Source organism: Erythrolamprus reginae, chromosome 2 (genome assembly GCF_031021105.1).
Source record: "Erythrolamprus reginae isolate rEryReg1 chromosome 2, rEryReg1.hap1, whole genome shotgun sequence".
NCBI classification, from domain to species: domain Eukaryota; kingdom Metazoa; phylum Chordata; class Lepidosauria; order Squamata; family Dipsadidae; genus Erythrolamprus; species Erythrolamprus reginae.
In genome coordinates, this window is record NC_091951.1 from 270054497 (window position 1) to 270073538 (window position 19042).

Sequence of the window (19042 nt, forward strand, 5' to 3'; positions counted from 1 at the left end):
CTGTTTGAGGTGGTCACAGAAATGCAGCACCCAGCCCATTTACATGGTTCCATAGGAGACACTAATAGAAAAATTAAGGAACCACCACTCTCTGCTTCTTTCGCGCACTGCCAGGAGGCACACATTTTGTCAGTAGTTTCAAAAAGAAGATGAATCAATGATTGCATGGCCGCCCTTTGGGCAGTTGCCATGAACTGCGAGTTCTTAGATCTTGATGACCTCCTCCTTGATCAACTCATTTGTGGAGTGCAAGATTTGCGACTCCAATTGTGACCCACCAGGAGCCCATGCATGCTCCTCCTCCTCCTTCCACCGTCAAGTTTCTGCAGCCCGCCTCATCTGAAGTTGGGGCCTTTCCAGCGCTGCACCGGCCTCCAAATAGGTCACCGCCCAAGTCTCCAGCAGTTTCGCCTAGCAGCACTCCAGTTTTTCCTTCTCCATGCGTCGCCAAGGGGATTAGACGCTTCCACAGGATGCGCTCTAAATGTGAGTTGAAAAAGTAATTAAAGCCCCTGAAAAACCCTCTCAAACTAAAAGAAAAGTGGATTGAGAGGAAGATAAACTAAAGGAGAATATAAAAACGTGGAAGGAACAGCCTGGAAGAGGTGGAGATGCTTGGAATCTTCAGTCTAAAACCGTGAATTAAACAAAAGAATAAAGAACAAAGAAAAGCTGGCGGGCCCTGCCGAGCTGGGGGAGAAAACGGATAAAATTTTAATGTTATTTGGATCAATGGGTGAACAATTTAAAGAAATACAATTAGCTATAGCAGATGTGACTGCTGGAATTAAGCTGTTCTTCCTCCTCCTCCGACTGCCAGTCCGCAACTGAGGTGATCTGGGTGTGACGGCTATCCGCGTCCCTTGCCGATTACACATGCGCCATCTACAGGGGTGAAGAGTGTTAAATCCTCACAGTTCTGAACACGCCAGCTGTTACTCAAACTTGATTGGCTCTGAAGCAAGCATTCGACAAGCAGGAAAATGGAGCCCTCTTATTGGTTTAGAGTATAAAAGGATCTGTCAAGCTGCCTGTTCTCTGTTCTGTTCTGTGGTGCTGAAATAAGGGTTTGCTGTTTGCCTTTCACCTCTTGAGTCTGTTTCTGTCCCTGTCAGCCCTGTCACACCGATTTAATACCCATCACTCCAAATATTGCTTTTTGTTTGTTATAATTCCAATTTCTCCCTTTTGGAGGGTTGCACCATTCCATCCAATCGTAATTTGTATTGTTTTTTCCCCTTGTGTTTAATCCATTCACCCTTCCATCTCATATTTGTTTTCATTTGGATTCCTATATGCACACTAAATGACAAGTATTTGATGTATTTCTTTTGTACTGCCCACTGTGACTATGTTTTTATTAAACTTTCATTTTTGCCTTTAGTCTAGCTGTAGGTTGTTGTGTTTATATTTTTAGTAATTACATTTTTATTTGTTAATTTTACTTTTGCTGCTTATGTTATTGTTTTAATTGTTGTAAGAGTTGCACTTGTGATGTGATGTGCCCATACAAATGTGATAGATAGATTAAAAAATAAATCAGTAAATATTAGACTGCGCTAGAATAATCTATTCATGCAAATAAATAGAGCAGCAGTGCTCAAATTATAAATGTAAAGGCAGAAGGGAATTGTTAATGAAATCAACAAACCATATACAGTACTGACTTCTCTCAACTAAATCACAATTTTCCACAATCATTGAATACTAAATACCATATTTTTCGGAGTATAAGATGCACTGGAGTATAAGACACACATTAGTTTTGGGGGAGGAAAATAGGGGAAAGAATCTGCTTACCAGGTATTCATCTGGCTAGCATCCTTAGTCTGGTCAGTTTCAGCACATTATTTTATCCCCTGGTTAGGGCTTTAAAAAAAACCTTATTTGGAGAGAGTAACAACAAAAGAGCTTGCAAGCCAGTTAGAGCTGGGAACATTGTTAGAACCTGGTTAGGGCTGGAAAGAAAAATTCTGATTATGGCAAGGACTTAGGGCTTGGAAAACATTATTTGCAGAGCATGACAATGAAAGACCCTGCAAGCCAGTAAGAGCTGGGAACATCATTAGCACCTGGTTAGGGCTGGAAAGAAACATTTGGAGCAAGTTAGAGCAATGAAAAAAAAGCTGCAAAGATAAGGCTTGGAATGTATTCTTAGCAGAGAGTAATAATGAAAGAGCTTGCAAGCAAGAAGAGCTGGGAACATTGTTAGCACCTGGTTAGGGCTGGAAAGAAAAATTCTGAGCAAGTAGAGCAATGAAAAAATATGGCAAAAACTTAGGGCTTGGAAAATATTCTTCTCAGAGAATGACAATGAAAGACCCTGCAAGCCGGTAAGAGCTGGGAACATTGTTAGCACCTGGTTAGAGCTGGAAAGCATTCAGAGCAAGTAGAACAATAAAAACCTACAAAGACAGAGTTTGGAAAACATTATTCACAGAGAGTAACAATGAAAGAGGTTGCAAGCGTGTAAGAGCTGGGAACATCATTAGCACCTGGTTAGGGCTGGAAAGAAACATTTGGAGCAAGTTAGAGCAATGAAAAAAACTGCAAAGACAGGGCTTGGAAAGCATTCTTAGCAGAGAGTAATAATGACAGACCTTGCAAGCAGTAAAAGCTGGGAACATTGTTAGCATCTGGTTAGGGCTGGAAAGAAACTTACTTGGAGCAAGTTAAAGTAATGAAAAACACTATGCAAAGACTTAGAGCTTGGAAAACATTCTTCGCAGACAGTAACAATGAAAGAACCTGCAAGATAAGAGCTGGGAAGATCATTAGCACCTAATTAGGTCTGGGGGGAAAAAGCTTCGAAAAAAGCTGCATTCAGAGTAAAAGACGCATTTAAATTTTTAGCCTCTTTTAGGGAGGAAAAAGGTGCGTCTTGTACTCTGAAAAATATGATATATGGACATAAAAGGAAAGGAAGGTTGGCTTCTTCTATATTTCTAAACAAGAGTGACTGCAGCAATGGCCACTGATTTTAGACTTGCAGGCATAAGTGAATCATTAAAGGCTTGTCCATTTGTACATGCATGCAATGTATGCATATACTGTATGTTAACAAGAGGCAGGACTTGGATTGCCTGGTCTCACACCCACATTCCAATGACTATCACCGCAAATTTTGTATTTTTATTTGTATTTATTAGATTTGTATGCCGCCCCTCTCTGAAGACTCGGGGCGGCTAACAACAATATAAAAAGGCAATGTAAACAAATATAATATTAAAAATAATCTTAAAAACCCCAATTTAAATAACCACTCATACATACAAGCATACCATGTATAAATTCTATAAGCCTAGGGGGAAGGGAAATTTCAATTCCCCCGTGCCTGACGTCAGAGGTGGGTTTTAAGGAGCTTACGAAAGGCAAGGAGGGTGGGGGCAACTCTGATATCTGGGGGGAGCTGGTTCCAGAGGGTCGGGGCCGCCACAGAGAAGGCTCTTCTCCTGGGTCCCGCCAAACGACATTGCTTAGTCGACGGGACCCAGAGAAGGCCAACTCTGTGGGACCTGACCGGTCGCTGGGATTCGTGCGGCAGAAGGCGGTCCTGGAGATATTCTGGTCCGATGCCCCCATCCCAGAAGTTTGATCAAGAGAATGAGTCATTAAAGGCAACTTGAACAATCTAATTGAACATAGAGATTCAGAAAACTCTTGATTTTCTGATTTTCATTTTCTTTTGCATCTGTTTGTTTTTCTACAACTACAGCTTATAGATACCCAAATCTAAATCTAGGGATGGTCAAGCAAAATAACCTTATTATATATCAAGCATGATACTACTGTATCATGATACACTTGAGATTCCGTGATCTATGTTAATTAGTTACTGCATTTCAGAGATGTACACACTGTAAAAATGATTCAGAAGTGCTTCAGATATCATATAAATGCCTTTGTGATATTTATTAAAGCAGTGTGATTTTAATAATTGATTGCTATTCGACCAGGCTTACAATTCCTTCTTGTGATAATTAAAATTAAAATACATAATGTGGCAACATAATAATCAATGAATACAACCATCATAGCAAGTTATGTTAACAGGCTTCTAAAAACATCATTTTGGCAGGCTCACATAATTCCAAAAAGTGAGATTGCTTTCATGAATAGCAGAGAAGCGCTACATTTGTCTTGGGTTTGAAGCATTCCTTTGAATCCTTTTTGATGCCTGCGGTTTTAATGTGCATTAATTGTTAGATATGTTTTAGAAATAAATTAATGAATGATGCTTTATTGAAAATATTTTATTCTTTCCTTACCATTCACTTTTGCTAGTACATGGTAGTATGTTATTCTGATTTTTATCTTAATGTATTTTTTTATCCTGAAAGCATAAATTGGTAGTGATGTCATATTTTGGGCTCAGTATAGCTTAATCATTGGACATGCTTCAGTGTTGTGGTTGGCTCTGGCTCAGCTCCTGCCCCAGGGAATGGGGAGGTGGATGCAGGGGAAAATTCAACATGTCACAGGCCTGTGTTATTGCTGACAGAATCAGGTCAGAGTTTAGTTTCCTCGGACGAAGAAGAAGGTGGGAGTGACTCGGCAGAGGAGGGCTTGGCACACAGCCAAGACAGTCAATCTTTCTTCTATAGCTTCGGATGATGACATTTTGGACCCACGCAAGTGCACAATTATGTGTAGAAGAGACCAAGTAAGAACATATTACAGGAAATAAGGGAGGTCACCTGTGTTTGGGTGGGGCTCCAGTAATTAGGGCTGCTGCCATAAATAGCAGCATGTGGGTTTGGCCATTGTGGAAGAATATGTGTTGCAGTTTTGTCAGGAATCTTGTGTGCTGGACTTTGTTACTTTTTCACACCTTTGAAACCAAACCAAAGCAGTGCAGTGTGTGTGTGTCTCCCTTCGTTGGAAGAAGAAGGGGTGTGAAGTTTCTCCACAGCTGCTGGCTAAGTACTTACTGACTGCTTAAGGGAAATTGTACAGACTACCTGGTTGTTTTGGGAAGCGTGCTCTTTGCAATACAAAAAGAGTGCTTAGTTTATTTTGACTTTTGTGATAAAGAACATTGTTTTGAATTTTCAAACGTGTGTGTGTCTGAAATTTGTATCCTTGAATTTTCGGGAGGCTCCTATCAGAGGGCCTGTCAGAACACTTCAGTATCCCACTTTTTAAATGATCACAACATGCAATTTTTTTAAAAAAAATCTCTTCATAAGCATAGCTTTTTTCCATTTAACGTTTGTTTGGTGTTTATTCCATTTCATGGCTGGTTAACTAGTATAAAGGTAGCTGACCTTACTGTTAACTTCTGCTTTTAAGGGGCTTCATTTCTCTTCATTATAGTTCTCAGTAATCATTTGTCCTTATCCCCAGAGGGTTTTCTCTGTAATTGCCTTCTACTTTGATGTTCACACAATCAATAATTCTGCCTTCTACAGTTAACACACAGTGCAGCTCTGAAGTCTTGCATTGTAATACATAAAAGTTATTTTATCCTCTTCCCTCCCCCTACAACAGGCATAATGCACTACGGATAATTGACTGCTGACTGATGTCTTCAACATCTGGGGATTTCGACCGCATATCTTTAGGAGAAGAATCCTTTGGCAATGAATGTCAGGGCATGTAGTATGAGCCACCGGATGGTAAATGCGCAGCAAAACCCATCTATTAAACTGCATATAGAAGGTCCTTCTGCTTATTCTAATAGTAATACCCTGGGCCCTGCTATTGGAAATCTATCGACCTGCTCACATTTAAAGACAACTCTTGAAGGAGGTGTGGCTCATCAAAGCAATGCCCTTGACTGTAATATTCACCTTCCTGCTTTAAGTCCGAAGAGACAAATGGTTACAAATGGAAAGTCTTTTTTCCATGTCCCGCAGCATCCAGGGGTAACAACTCCACAGTTTCTGAAGCCAAAGGAGCAAGAATACGGAAATAAATTTACTGCAAGCACAGTAAAAGGTAGGGCAAATTTTGATAACTATGTTTCTCTTCATTTTCTTACACATTTGGTAGAATTATGATATAGAAAGATGTAGCTTCTGTGCTGCCAGAACCCTTTAAATGTTACAAATAAGTTTTTCTGTAAGCATTATGAATATACGGTAAATATAATGTATGAGGAGAATTCTCAACAACATATAATTTATTTTCAGTAATGTAGGTAAAGGCCAAAGTGATGCCAGTGGTGGTAGGAGCATTCAGGGCTGTGATTCCTAAGTTGGGAGAGTAGCTCCAACAGATCCTAGGAACAATATCAGAGCTCTCAGCCCAGAACAATTCAATGCTAGGAACAATTAGGAACCCTCAAACTCCCAGACCTCTGATAGAGGACCCGAGATTGAGGAAGACACCAGACCATCCATAAGGGTGAGAAGAGAATTTATGTTTATTAGAGGGGCCACTATTTGTGGCCAAGAGTTGCATTATTTATTATTACCATTTAGTTACTTAAAGCGACCACCTGTGTAATTAGCAAATTTGTAATGTCAACAGAGTGATTGCAGTTAATAGTTTGGATCCATTTGAGAGATAATTGAGAGATTTGCTGACTCATATTTGAAGAAATTTAGAAATTCTTTAAGCTTTTCCAAAGCAAAATGATAATTATTGGGGGAAATCAGGAGTTTTTCTAGGGTAAAATAGATGCTTCAAGCTTCTGCAAAATGACTCTGAAGTCCAGGCCAAATGTCAGTTGGATTGGTTATCTAGGTCTTGATCTACCACTTTATTAATATTAATTCACCTTCATTAGTTTTGCACAGGTTTTATTACTCACCTTGATGTATCCTTGGTTTAAAGTAACATTTTTCTAATTCATAGTTCACATAATTAGAAGGCACCGTCAGTGAATTCAACCCACTACTTAGTACATGTTCTTATGGCTCCAGTTTGTTAATTTTATCTTGCACAAGTCTCTCAGATAGAATAGAAAAGGAATCTATTTTCAGCCTTGATTGCCAAACAAGCTTCCTTACTTTATTCTTTTTTGGATTTTTGTAAAAGGCTAATATACATTGTCTACAGTTGACCTCTCCCCTTTTCTAAAAGGTCCATAAGGGGCGTACGTAAGCGCACCATTGTGTCTACCATCCCGGTCCTACTGTCCTATTGTCTTCTTTTATCATTACTTTCTATGTTATGTTTATATAAACTACTATCCTATACTTGATTGACTAATTAATTATCTATCTAATTAATGACAAAAGTGTTTTATCTATTCACTGCTAGGATAGGTCTAGAACAGCTTGGTGTGGCCAGCTCATTGTGACCAGGTTAGTGCCATCGACAAGTCACCCCTACCAACTCACCACTGCTAAGTCATCATAGGAGAATGCCACACAGCCAATATACTGCAGGAACAACTCTTGGGCAGCCAGAGGGAGAGCTGGGTGGGTGAGCAAGCAAACAGGTGGGCAAGAGTGGAGACTGGCAGCAGTGGCTACATCCCATTTTCATGTCCGCTGATATTGTTCATCCTCAGACTCTTTAGCCCAGAGTTTTCACACGGCACCAGTGGCACCGGTGTGTGAAAATGGGATGCCCTCAGTTGCCTCCACTTCTCTGCTTCCTGCCCTGCCCATTGCTGATGCTGCCACCATCCCTGTCCTCTTTGGCCCAGAGCTTGGTGGCAGTGGTGGTGTTGGCAAGGGATGTGAAAATGGGAAGTCCCTGGCTGCTGCCACTGCTCTATGATCATCCCATCCACTTGCTCATCCACCCACCTTGTTGTCCCTCTAACTGCCTGTGGCAAGTTTTCCCTGCAGTGAGTTGGCAGCATGGAGTTGTCCTGTGGTTACTTGGCAGTGGTGAGTTGGCAGAAGTGACTTGGCGGTGCTGAGCAGGTGGCAGTGATCTGGCCCTGGGATGATGGCCACATGAGTTGTCCCATTCTGGTTAGAATTGTTAGTTTCTACACTTGCTTTAATGTCACTTCATTGTTAGTTTCTACACTTGCTTTAATGTCACTTCAATGTTACTTTCTACACTTGCTTATATCTAATAATACAGTATCTTGTATTCAGTATTTGCAGCATCTTTCCCCTGGAGTGGAGTAGGAATGGAGATTTTGCAGTATCCTTCCCTTACCATGCCCTAAGTCACACCCACTGAGCCATACCACGCCCATCAAGCCAACCCACAGAACCAGTAGTAAAAACATTTGGACTTCACTACTGACCCATTTAGCTTCTGAGTATAAACATCTTAATAAGCCTACAACATACTATCGCAGTAAACTTCTAGTCAACAAAAGTATATCATGAACAGTTCGAAATATATTTTAGTTTGCAAGTTCACTTAATATATTTCTATCAAAGTTTCATTTCTTATAGAAGCTGTAGGATTGAGTGGTTGATAAAATGGGCATGAAATTAATTTTAAGTGAGAACGACCTTTTTAATCCTGGTTCATTAATTCGCTTTCAGTTTTGAAGAAGTTGAAAATACTAACAATTTTAGACATTTATCTCTGATCACAATTACGTGTTCATGTTCTATTTAACTGATTCTTATGAACCTAATCAAAAAGTTTTGGGGAGGGGGGGAAATGAAGTGACCCTGATGTAAGCCTTCTTGAGTTCTTAGAGGAAAAGGAGAATAGAAATCTAACAAACTGAATAACAAATGACTAAATTAAAATGGTTGAGAATGATTATTGTAAGACTAAAATACTGCCTGCATAATGTTGCAATCAAAGATCATTATTCCTGGCCTCAATATAGAGAAGTAGAAGAAGGTTGAGTGAAATGGAGAATGTATCCTGTTTCTAAACTCTAGAATGGATATTTTTCTGCCTATTAAAAATATCAAAACTGCATAGTTAGCACATATTTAGTCTAAGTGGCAATTATTTTCTGAATACTCACAGCTCATGTGACGATTTGCAATTAACCACAGCAAATATATACCATATTTTTGGCGTATAAGACACTCTTTTTTATCCCCAAAAGAGGGCGAAAACTTGGTTGCATCTTATACACCAAATGCAGCCCCACCCAGCCACCCCCACTCTTTGGTCTCTGCCTGCCAGCAATTTACCTCCTTGCAGTAAACAGCCACAGAGCCTGATTAGCACAAATCACTGATAATGTGCCTTCCGGACACTCAGCTAATTGATTGAAGTTGCCGGCAAGCCCTCATGCTGAAATGAAAGTGAAACTAAAGCTGCACGAGGGAAATTGCTGCAGGGAGAGGAAAAGGCTGAAACTGGCTGTTTGTTTTTTTTGCTGCAAGGAGGTACGTCAATAACTATAAATGCCTTTAGAATATTCAAATTATTATACTTATTTTTTAAAGACTGCTTTATTATTGTTCTAGACAACTTAACAAAATGAAGAAGCTTTTTAAAATAAATGCTTGATCTGAAGAGGCCCAGTGCTATTGTATCTTCTTTTAAATAGCAGAGAATACATACTATTATTATATGTTTGAAATATATTTGTTTTCCCTGTTGTATTCCCATAATGATGCTTTTGTCTTGTCCCAACATATGCGGCATAAATTATCTTTAGTAATGGTAAACTAGTATATTTGGCTTATTTTAACACCATCCAAGTGTAGTTTATAATACATACGGTAATATATATTATTCCAGAATTTCTCTCTCCGCTAGGATAGAGATTGGAGAACTGACTAGCATAGTAATCTCCTATTCTAAGAGCATTCTTCTCTTTTCCCACCTAAGTACTGTATTTTTTGGAGTATAAAATGTACCAGATTATAAGGCGCACCTTAGTTTTAGGGGAAGAATATAGGGGGGGGGGAAATCTGTATATCTGCAAATATTCATCTGGCTAGTGTCCTTAGTCTGGTCAGATTCAGCACATTATTTTATCCCCTGGTTAGGGCTTAAAAAAAGCCTTATTCAGAGAAAGAGCTTGCAAGCCGGTAAGAACTGGGAACATCATTAGCACCTGATTAGGGTTGGAAAGTAACATTTGGAGCAAGTAGAGCAATGAAAAAAAAGCCTGCAAAGACTTAGGGCATGGAAAACATTCTTTGCAGAGAGTAACAATGAAAGGGCCTGCAGGGTAAGAGCCGGAAAGATCATTAGCACCTAATTAGGGCTGGAAAAAAAGCTTTGAATAAAGCTACATCCAGAGTATAAGACGCACCCAAATTTTCAGCCTCGTTTAGGAAGGAAAAAGTTGCGTCTTATACTCCGAAAAACACGGCAATCTTTGTAAAATTTGTGAATCCGTTTGGTATTCATAGATATTGTACCTTTAATGCAGATCAAGAATATAGCAGACAACATTTCTTCTCTTCCTTCTCCTCCTCCTCCTCCTTCTCCCCGTCCCCCTTCTCTTTCTCCTCCTTTATGGCAAAAGGGGAGATATTTAAAAACTGGATAGAAATGAATTAAGGGCCTTTTAGATTAAGAAAAACCTTGTTAATTCTATAGCAATAGCAATATCACTTAGACTTATATGTCACTTTACCGTGCTCTACAGCCCTCTCAAAGCAGTTTACAGAGTCAGGATATTGTCTCCAACAATCTGGGTCCTCATTTTACCTACCTCAGAAGGATGAAGGATGAGTCAACCTTGAGATTTGAACTCCCGAATTGCAGTCAGCAGAGTTAGCCTGCGGTACTGCACTTTAACCACTGCACCTCCATGACTCACCATGGCTGTAAGATTATATGCTAAATAAGCAAAGATTTTTTTAAATTATTTTTTTTATTTTATTTTTTAAAATTTTTATAAAGTTTTTATTTACAAATATACAATAAATACATTAATTACAATTGACAGTAGAAACAATTCAAATTACAGAAAACAATAATCATGTCGAATTATAGTCTAAACCAGCGTTTCCCAACCGGTGTGCCGTGGTACACTAGTGTGCCGCGAGACATGGCCAGGTGTGCTGCCAAGCTCCAGCTGGGCGGGGCGCTGCCGGTACTTCCGTCCTGGGGCTCCCGCTCGCAGCTGTCCCCCGGCTCCTGCTCGATGCCATGGTTTTCGGCGCTCTCCTGCTGGGCCCCAAAGAAGGAAGGCAGGAAGAAGGAGAGCTCCATTCTTCGCGCCTTTTTCCCGCCTTCCTTCTTTGGGGCCCAGCAGGAGAGCGCCGAAAACCGCGGCATCGAGCAGGAGCCGGTTGACAGCTGCGAGCGGGAGCCCCAGGACGGAAGTACCGGCAGCGCCCCTCCCAGCTGGAGCTTCTCTGGCGTCGACGGCAAGTGTCCTTTGTGGCCCGGCGGGAGGGCACTGGCGATGGGAGCGGGGTGGTGGTGGCCGCAGCGGCCGCAGGCAGTCGCGGGGAGATGGCGGCGGTGAGAGGGAGCGCGCTCTCTCTCTCAGCTGACTGCAAGCGGGAGCCCTGACGGTGGCGGTTGGACGTGCTGCTGGACGTCGTACATGGTGGCGCTGCGGGCCTGGCATATACGGTGTCCAGCAGCACGTCCAGCTGCCGCCGTCAGGGCTCCCGCTTGCAGTCAGCTGAGAGAGAGAGAGAAAGAAAGAGAAACATATAAGAGAGGCAGAGAGAGAGAGAAAGAGAGACATAGCAAGAGAGGCAGAGAAAGAGAGACAGAACAAGAAAGAGAGGCAGAGAAAGAGAGATAGAGAAAGAGAGAGAGAAAGAGAGACATAGCAAGAGAGGCAGAGAGAGAGAAAAAGAAAGAGAGACATAGCAAGAGAAAAAGAGAGACTTAGCAAGAGAGGCACAGAGAGAGAGAAAGAGAAAGAGAAAGAAAGAGAGACATAGCAAGAGAGACAGAGAGAGAGAAAGAGAGAGAAAGAAAGAGAGATAGCAAGAGAGGCAAAGAGAAAGAAAGAGACATATAGCAAGACAGTGAAAGAGAGAGAGCAAGAGAGAGAGAAAAAAGCAAGAAAGAGATAGCAAGAGAGACAGAGAGAGAGAGAGAGCAAGGAAGAGAGAAAGACATAGAGGAAGGGAAGGAGGGAGAGAGAAAGAGAGCAAAAAAGAGAGGAAGAAAGAAAGAAAGAGGGATGGAGAGAGAGAAAGAAGGGAAGGAAGGAAAAGAGAGAAAGAGGGAGAAATAGAGCGAAAGGGAGGAAGAGAGAGGTTTTTTTTGTCCAAACTTTTCTTTAGCCCGCCCCCCCGCCCCGCGCCCCCCCCCCTTCAGTGTTCCCCAGGATTTTGAAAATATGAATAATGTGCCACGGCTCAAAAAAGGTTGGGAAACACTGGTCTAAATGATATACATTTGACAATAGACCGAGACAAATAGACAAAAAAAAGGTCGATAAACATACAAACATACAGAAAGAAAGAAAAGAAAGAAAAGGAAAGGAAAGGAAAGAGAAGAGTAGAGGGAAGGAAAGGGTGGGCGGGTGTGCAGTAGATCTGTATTGAAATTGTGAACTAGGTATATTTTCAGTAGCTCATTTCCTTATATCTAATATTTGAGATTATAGATAAATAAGAGAAAGCGTTGAATAAATCAAGATAAAGAGGTTTTAAGAAAGCCAGTCCAATTTTAGAATATATATTGATGTCTCATACATCTATTAAAAAAGAAAGAAAGATTTAATACCAGATTTGTATCTGTTTGAATATATACAGTTCTTAACATTTGTTAGGCAAGTTGTTCTTTTTTTTCTAACCAACAGTAGAAGGGATCCCAACAGTTGTTGAATGATTAATAAGCAAAGTTTTTTGTTGTTCAAAACAAGGCAACTTATTTCGGAGACAATTCAATCATATAATTGTGTTTGCAGATGTATTTATTTTGGACTTCCTATGTGTCTTTTTGATTTGAGAACTATAGCCTTGACTACAATCCTAGTATTGTTGTAAACTACGTATTATTGGTGGAAATTCAAACAGATAATGAGAATTTTTCTTCTTCTTCATACTTCAGTTGAGATGGACAAGCCTGAACAGGAACAATTGTTTAGCTTTGGTTAATATTATATTACCGATTGCATGTTAAATCCTGATAGTGCAATGATTATGTATGATAAACTATATGTTTCACCAAGCCCAAGGTGTGCATATACATTTATATTTTGTGCAATTAAAGTAACATATTTTATTTTATTAAATACTGTTTCAAACAAGAATTTTGCATTTTTTTCTTGATTAATATTGAACAACTTTATTAAATGCATGGATCCCAATATTATTACAAGTCCCAATCTTATTATTCGCAATTGAGGCATAGTTGTTCAAATAACATCATTGTTTTCTGTAATCTTTATAATCTAAGATAAGAATGGGAAACCATTTTTTCTGGGGCACCAGCACTCATTTCTATAAAAGAGACAAACAAAACCAGCTTATGTCTGAAAAAGGAATCTTATATACTTTATAGTAAAGGTCAGCAATTTATTGTCTTCTAGTTGTATATGCCCAATACTTCATCTGTGATTGCAGTATCTCTACCCCCCCCCCCTTTTGCTTGACAGACATGTCATATCTTTTGGACTGTTGTTGCCTTATCACGATTTTCTCTCTCTATTCAGTGTTTCCCAACCTTGGCAACTTGAAGATATTTGGACTTCAACTCCCAGAATTCCCCAGCCAGCAAATGCTGGCTGGGGAATTCTGGGAGTTGAAGTCCAAATATCTTCAAATTGCCAAGGTTGGGAAACACTGCTCTATGTGAAATGAGGAGCAAAATTTTGGTCTTCAAAGTCTACAAAATTTAATTAAAATGTACAGAATGGAAGCAGCTGATATTACTCTCTCTAGTGATGTCACCCTATATATTAGCTTTAAACAATTTATATTACTTCAAAACAAATCCAAAAGCAAAAACATGACACTCGGGCAAAAAAGATTGCCTGTTTTGTTCTGAAGCTACAGAACTTCAGTTTTATTTCTATGTAGACCCTGTCTTTCCAAATATACAGTCTTTCTTCTCATTAATGCTTTAAAGATCATGTTCTAAAATTTGTAATAATTACAGCATCCCTCAGCAGAGGTGGGCTGCTAAGGTGTCCCCGCGCGATTTCGCTCCCTGCCCAGGTGCAGTAGCAGAATTGCGCTGGACTCCGCTAGCACTCAGAGCCATGGGGGCAAGTACATTTTATTTATTTATTTATTTATTTATTTATTGGATTTGTATGCCGCCCCTCTCCGTAGACTCGGGGCGGCTAACAACAATGGTAAAAACAGCATGTAACAATCCAATAATAAAACAACTAAAAACCCTTATTATAAAACCAAACATACACACAAACATACCATGCATAACTTGTAATGGCCTAGGGGAAGGAATATCTCAACTCCCCCATGCCTGGCGGTATAAGTGAGTCTTGAGTAGTTTACGAAAGACAGGGAGGGTGGGGGCAGTTCTAATCTCCGGGGGGAGTTGGTTCCAGAGGGCCGGGACCACCACAGAGAAGGCTCTTCCCCTGGGGCCCGCCAAACGACATTGTTTAGTCAACAGGACCCGGAGAAGGCCAACTCTGTGGGACCTTATCGGTCGCTGGGATTCGTGTGGCAGCAGGCCATTCCACCTTAGCAGCCCATCTCTGTCCCTTGGTAAGAAGTTTCGTTCAACTAGGAACATGAATCATATGTAGAATCACATCGCTGTTGCTTTAGACTTTTGATATTTGTTGTTTTTTGATATGGATGGCGAAATGAGTAGAGATATAAAGAACTTTCCAGAGTAGTTCCCTCACTACCACTGGAGACCCTTGAGAGATGTTATCTCAGAATTTGTTCCTGGGAATAACATTCTTTTGCACTCTTTTTGGCATGCTGATTGTTTCCTTTTTCCACACTGATCCCTAATTTATAAACCCGTTGCTTGTTTGATCAACATTCTGCTTGCTCAGAGCTTGAGTGTCAAACTACTTTTATCTTTTTAATTATATCCTCCCAGCACCTTTTGTGTCAATTACATACACTAAACCATTGTTTCTAATTCATTTTTAGTCTATTAGAAAAATCCTGCCGTGCAACCAAATTAGTTGTAATTAATATTATGTGAAGCAGAAACAACCAGACCCACACATGGGGGGGTTCAGTTGGCTGTCTTATTGTTAAAACCATAGGATTCTTCTCAGACTGATGGTTTGTACTGGGTGACAGTAGATAAGGCTCAGTAGCATTCAAAGGAGGGAGGTTTGGACTTTTACCTCTTGTGCTCATGTAGGGGAATCAAGACTAATTCCCCATTTAACTCCTCCCTCTAACTTTGCCAGTCTTTCTCCTACATCTTATATGTTAACATCAATACAAATCGATGATGTTTTTAATAGGAAAGTGAACACAAGAACAAGGGGGCACAATCTGAGGTTAGTTCGGGGAAAGATCAGAAGCAACATGAGAAAAGATTATTTTACTGAAAGTGTAGTAGATGCTTGGAACAAACTTCCAGCAGACGTGGTTGGTAAATCCACAATAACTGAATTTAAACATGCCTGGGATAAACGTATATCCATCCTAAGATAATATACAGGAAATAGTATAAGGACAGATTAGATGGACCGTGAGGTCTTTTTCTGCTGTCAATTTTCTATGTTTCTATGAATTGACCTGTAATTTCCATCAACTTCCCTGAAATGTTCATATTTTAGTCAAGTTTCAACTTCTTATCAGGGAAGTGCCCAAGTTCATGACATGTATGAAAAGCTGTCATGGAGGGCTTGAGGAGGATTGAAATTTTCCTTCCCATCTGCATTCTTTAGGAATTCCACAGTATTGGCATCAGTAGAAGCTTTGTTAGCAGAGGAGATTTTTAATGAAGATTTCAATTTTTACATTAATTTTTGCCTTGCCAGCTCCGTTGCTTAAAAATAGTATGTGTATTAGATTTACAAATCAAATACCGTTAAATATATTACCCATTATTGCTTACGTTTTCTCCTGGGTATCAACAACCTGTGAGAATCTGAGTTGAGGTTTTTATTGTGTTAGAAATAGTGTTCCATGGTTGGCTGCGGTAGATGGTAAGATGGTAATTTAGTCATAAATTTCTGACAAGCTAGAAAAACATGCAATGTGACAGTTTCTTAGAGCAGATTTTTCTATTCAATGTGAAAGTACTTAATGTAATGCTATTGTTCTATGAACTTGAAGTTCTAGTACTCAGAACTAATTTAGTATTGGGTTTGGAGGCCATTCTTTTGACAATTATGCCAAATTCTTTTGAATAGAAGGCTAAAGGCACAACACCAGATTGTATGGTGTAAGTCAACCTGACCACATTTCCACAGCATTATATTGGGGTAGGCTTTTGTAACCCAATCTGCCAGCAGTTTACTTGCAGTCAAGTGGACCTGTCAGGTTCAAATACAAGAGACCAATCAAGCCCTATTCATTTGTCTATGAGCTTCCAAGAGATAAATCATAAAGCAGCAAAAGATGACAGCCCCAGGCTCAGATGAAATGTGACATCAACAGACTACAGCCTTCAATCTGAAAGCTCATTGCTACTTTATTTTTGCAGCAGAGATTTTTGCAGAGATTTTTTGGGGTATATTCCTCACATAATTTACATGGTAATCCTCAGGTAAACAGTATCTACCACCAATTGGAAAATATTTTTGTAGATTCACATAAAGTAAATACATTTAAATTGGCCTCAACTAAAGTATTGATAGGTGAACCAAACAGCTAAAGGTCTAATTCTTCCACCTTTAATTTAACCCCAAATGCGTTGAATGGGTAAAATCTGTACCACGTTCTTTTATTAATTGTATATGCTATCTTGTTAACCCAAAAGAAGCTTAAGAAGAAATATTTTGGGTTCCCTTTTTCTAAGTTTGGTACAAAACTTTTTTTCAGAGAAAAATATAGCAGTCTAGAAAAATTGTGTCATGCGAGCTGAGATGTAACAGATTCACTATTACATAGAATTGTTGTTTTAGAAAATGGGGTATGATATATAGGACAAGCACATTTGCTCCCAATCACGGGTTTACTGTGAAAAAGCTATCATTTTCATTACCTAATTTTGATGTTATTACTTAGAGTGGCTCAAAGCTTATATGCATGGTCCAAAACTTCAAAGCATTTTCAAATCAGACCAAAGGCCTGCAGTTATGCCTTCCTTCCTTCCTTCCTTCCTTCCTTCCTTCCTTCCTTCCTTCCTTCCTTCCTTCCTTCCATCTTTTCCCCTCCCTCCCTTCCTTCGCCCCATCTTTTCTTTCACCCTTCCTTCCTTCCCTCCTTCCTTCCTTCCTTCCTTCCTTCCTTCCCCCCTCCACCCAATTAGTAATTTGAAAAAAATATTCCAGTTCTGAACCAGGGTTATTCAGCATGTAAGTCGAAAGCAATTGTTGTAACTGTTGCACTAATAAAACACGCCTATTATTATGTAACAAAATCTACTGAGGATATGCTACTTAGGAAAAGCAACAAAAATGCAAAGTTTTATTTAAAACTGATTGTTTTGTTATTTAAAGCTGTACATATAAAATTAGCGCAGCTGTATACGTATACCTACACATATGTGGTTTGTGTATTACCAATGGGAGGACTTAGTTGTCTGCAGTCTGGACTGAATATCTTGAAGCTGTTGCGAAAGAGTCTTAGTCTGGACAGTATTTTCTTAAAAATGGCTTATAGTCAAGCTACCATGAGCACAGGAAAGGAACAGTATGGGCATACAGTGAGAGTGTGAACTTAGTTGCCCTTATATTTGCACACATTAGAAGGAGTGGTCTATTCTATTCTAGATTTGCCACAGAAGAAAAATCAAACAATATCCTAAAAAGATCTTCTATTTATGCAGAATAAGAGAGATATGAAAACTTGTGAATAAATTGCCAATTGGAACATTGTGTCATTAGAAACTCTTGTATAAACACATGCAGGACAACACAAGATAGCCATTTTATTTCTATTTCATTTTTAAATTGAAAAAGAAAATCCTCAATTTTGTTATCAGCCTATTTCTTTTCACTTTGCTTATTCATAAAGGACATATTAAATTGCAGTTGTTATCATTTCAACAGTTGAGTGTATGAAAAGGAAATAAAACAGAGGGAAGTGTAGCTAGGATTCATACTCCTATTTTTGTGAGGTCCATTAAAAACCTATAGTAAGGTTATAGTAAGACCTATAGGTCTTAAGCATAAAACGTATCAGGAAAGACTTAATGAACTCAATCTGTATAGTCTGGAGCAGTGTTTTTCAACCGGTGTGCCGCGAGACATGATCAGGTGTGCCGCGAAGCTCAGCTTCTGAGACCGGAAGCTGAGCTTTATTCTTCGCGCCCAGCTGGAGCTTCCCAGTGGAAGCGGCAACAAGTGTCCTTTCGGGCCCGGCGGGAGGGCAATGGCAGCAGGAACGGGAGGCTGCCGGCTGCAGCGGCCCCGGGCAGTTGCTGGGGGATGGCAGCAGCGAGCAACAGCTCCAAGGCGGAGCCACCGGCAGCACCCCGCCCAGCTGGAGCTTTCCTGGCGGGGGTGGCAACAATTGTCCTTTGGGGCCTGGCGGGAGGGCAATGGCAGCGGAAACAGGAGGCTGCCGGCTGCAGCGGCCCCGGGCACCGTTCCCCGTAGGCTGCGCATGCCTGCGCCAGCGCACCCCAAAATGTCCCCCCACGCACCCTTTTCCAGGGGCGCGCAGGGAGCTGCGGCCACCCGCCCGCCTGCCCGATTTCCCTCCGGTGGCTGGAGACGCGGATCCACCGCCTTCGCCAACCCGATTTCCCTCCGCCCGGCTGGGGAGGTGGATTCGCCGCCCCCGCCAGCTCGATTTCCCTCCAGTGGCTCGGGACGCAGATCTACCGCCCTCGCCAGCCTGATCTCCCTCCGTGTGGGGGGGGGGGGTGATGAACCGACGACCGAGGGCTGTCCATCCGTGTTGGGTGGTGCAGGGCAGGCACAGGCAGCCCCAGGGGAGAACAAGGGAGGGAGAGAAAGGAAAGAGAGAGAAAGGGAAGGAGAGAAATTTGAATGAAGGAGGGAGAGAAAGAAAGAGTAAGAGGTAGAAAGGATAGAGAAAAAGGAAGAGAAGGGGAGGGGGAGAAAGGAAAGAGGGAGGAAAGGGGAGAGAAAGAATATATGAAGGAAGGAGAAAAAGAAAGATAGAAAGGAAAGAGGGAGAGAAAGGAATCAGAGAGAAAGGGAGGGAGAGAAAGGGAATGAAAGAGGAAGAAGGGGTGAGAGATAGAAAGGATAGACAGAAAG

At 40.7% G+C, this 19042-nt stretch overlaps 1 protein-coding gene across 3 annotated transcripts in view; it reads left to right on the plus strand.

The window, feature by feature from the left end:
* The window catches only part of GLIS3 (GLIS family zinc finger 3), a 195460-nt gene that overhangs the window by 13664 nt on the left and 162754 nt on the right, over positions 1-19042 (plus strand). For 2 of the 3 annotated variants that reach the window (XM_070742593.1, XM_070742594.1), the window contains one exon: positions 5491-5940. The exons of the other annotated variant lie outside the window; for it this stretch is intronic. In XM_070742593.1, coding sequence (XP_070598694.1) covers positions 5583-5940 — 358 coding nt within the window. In that variant the 5' untranslated portion in view covers positions 5491-5582. The remainder of the gene's footprint in view (positions 1-5490; positions 5941-19042) is intronic. 3 annotated transcript variants of the gene reach the window in all.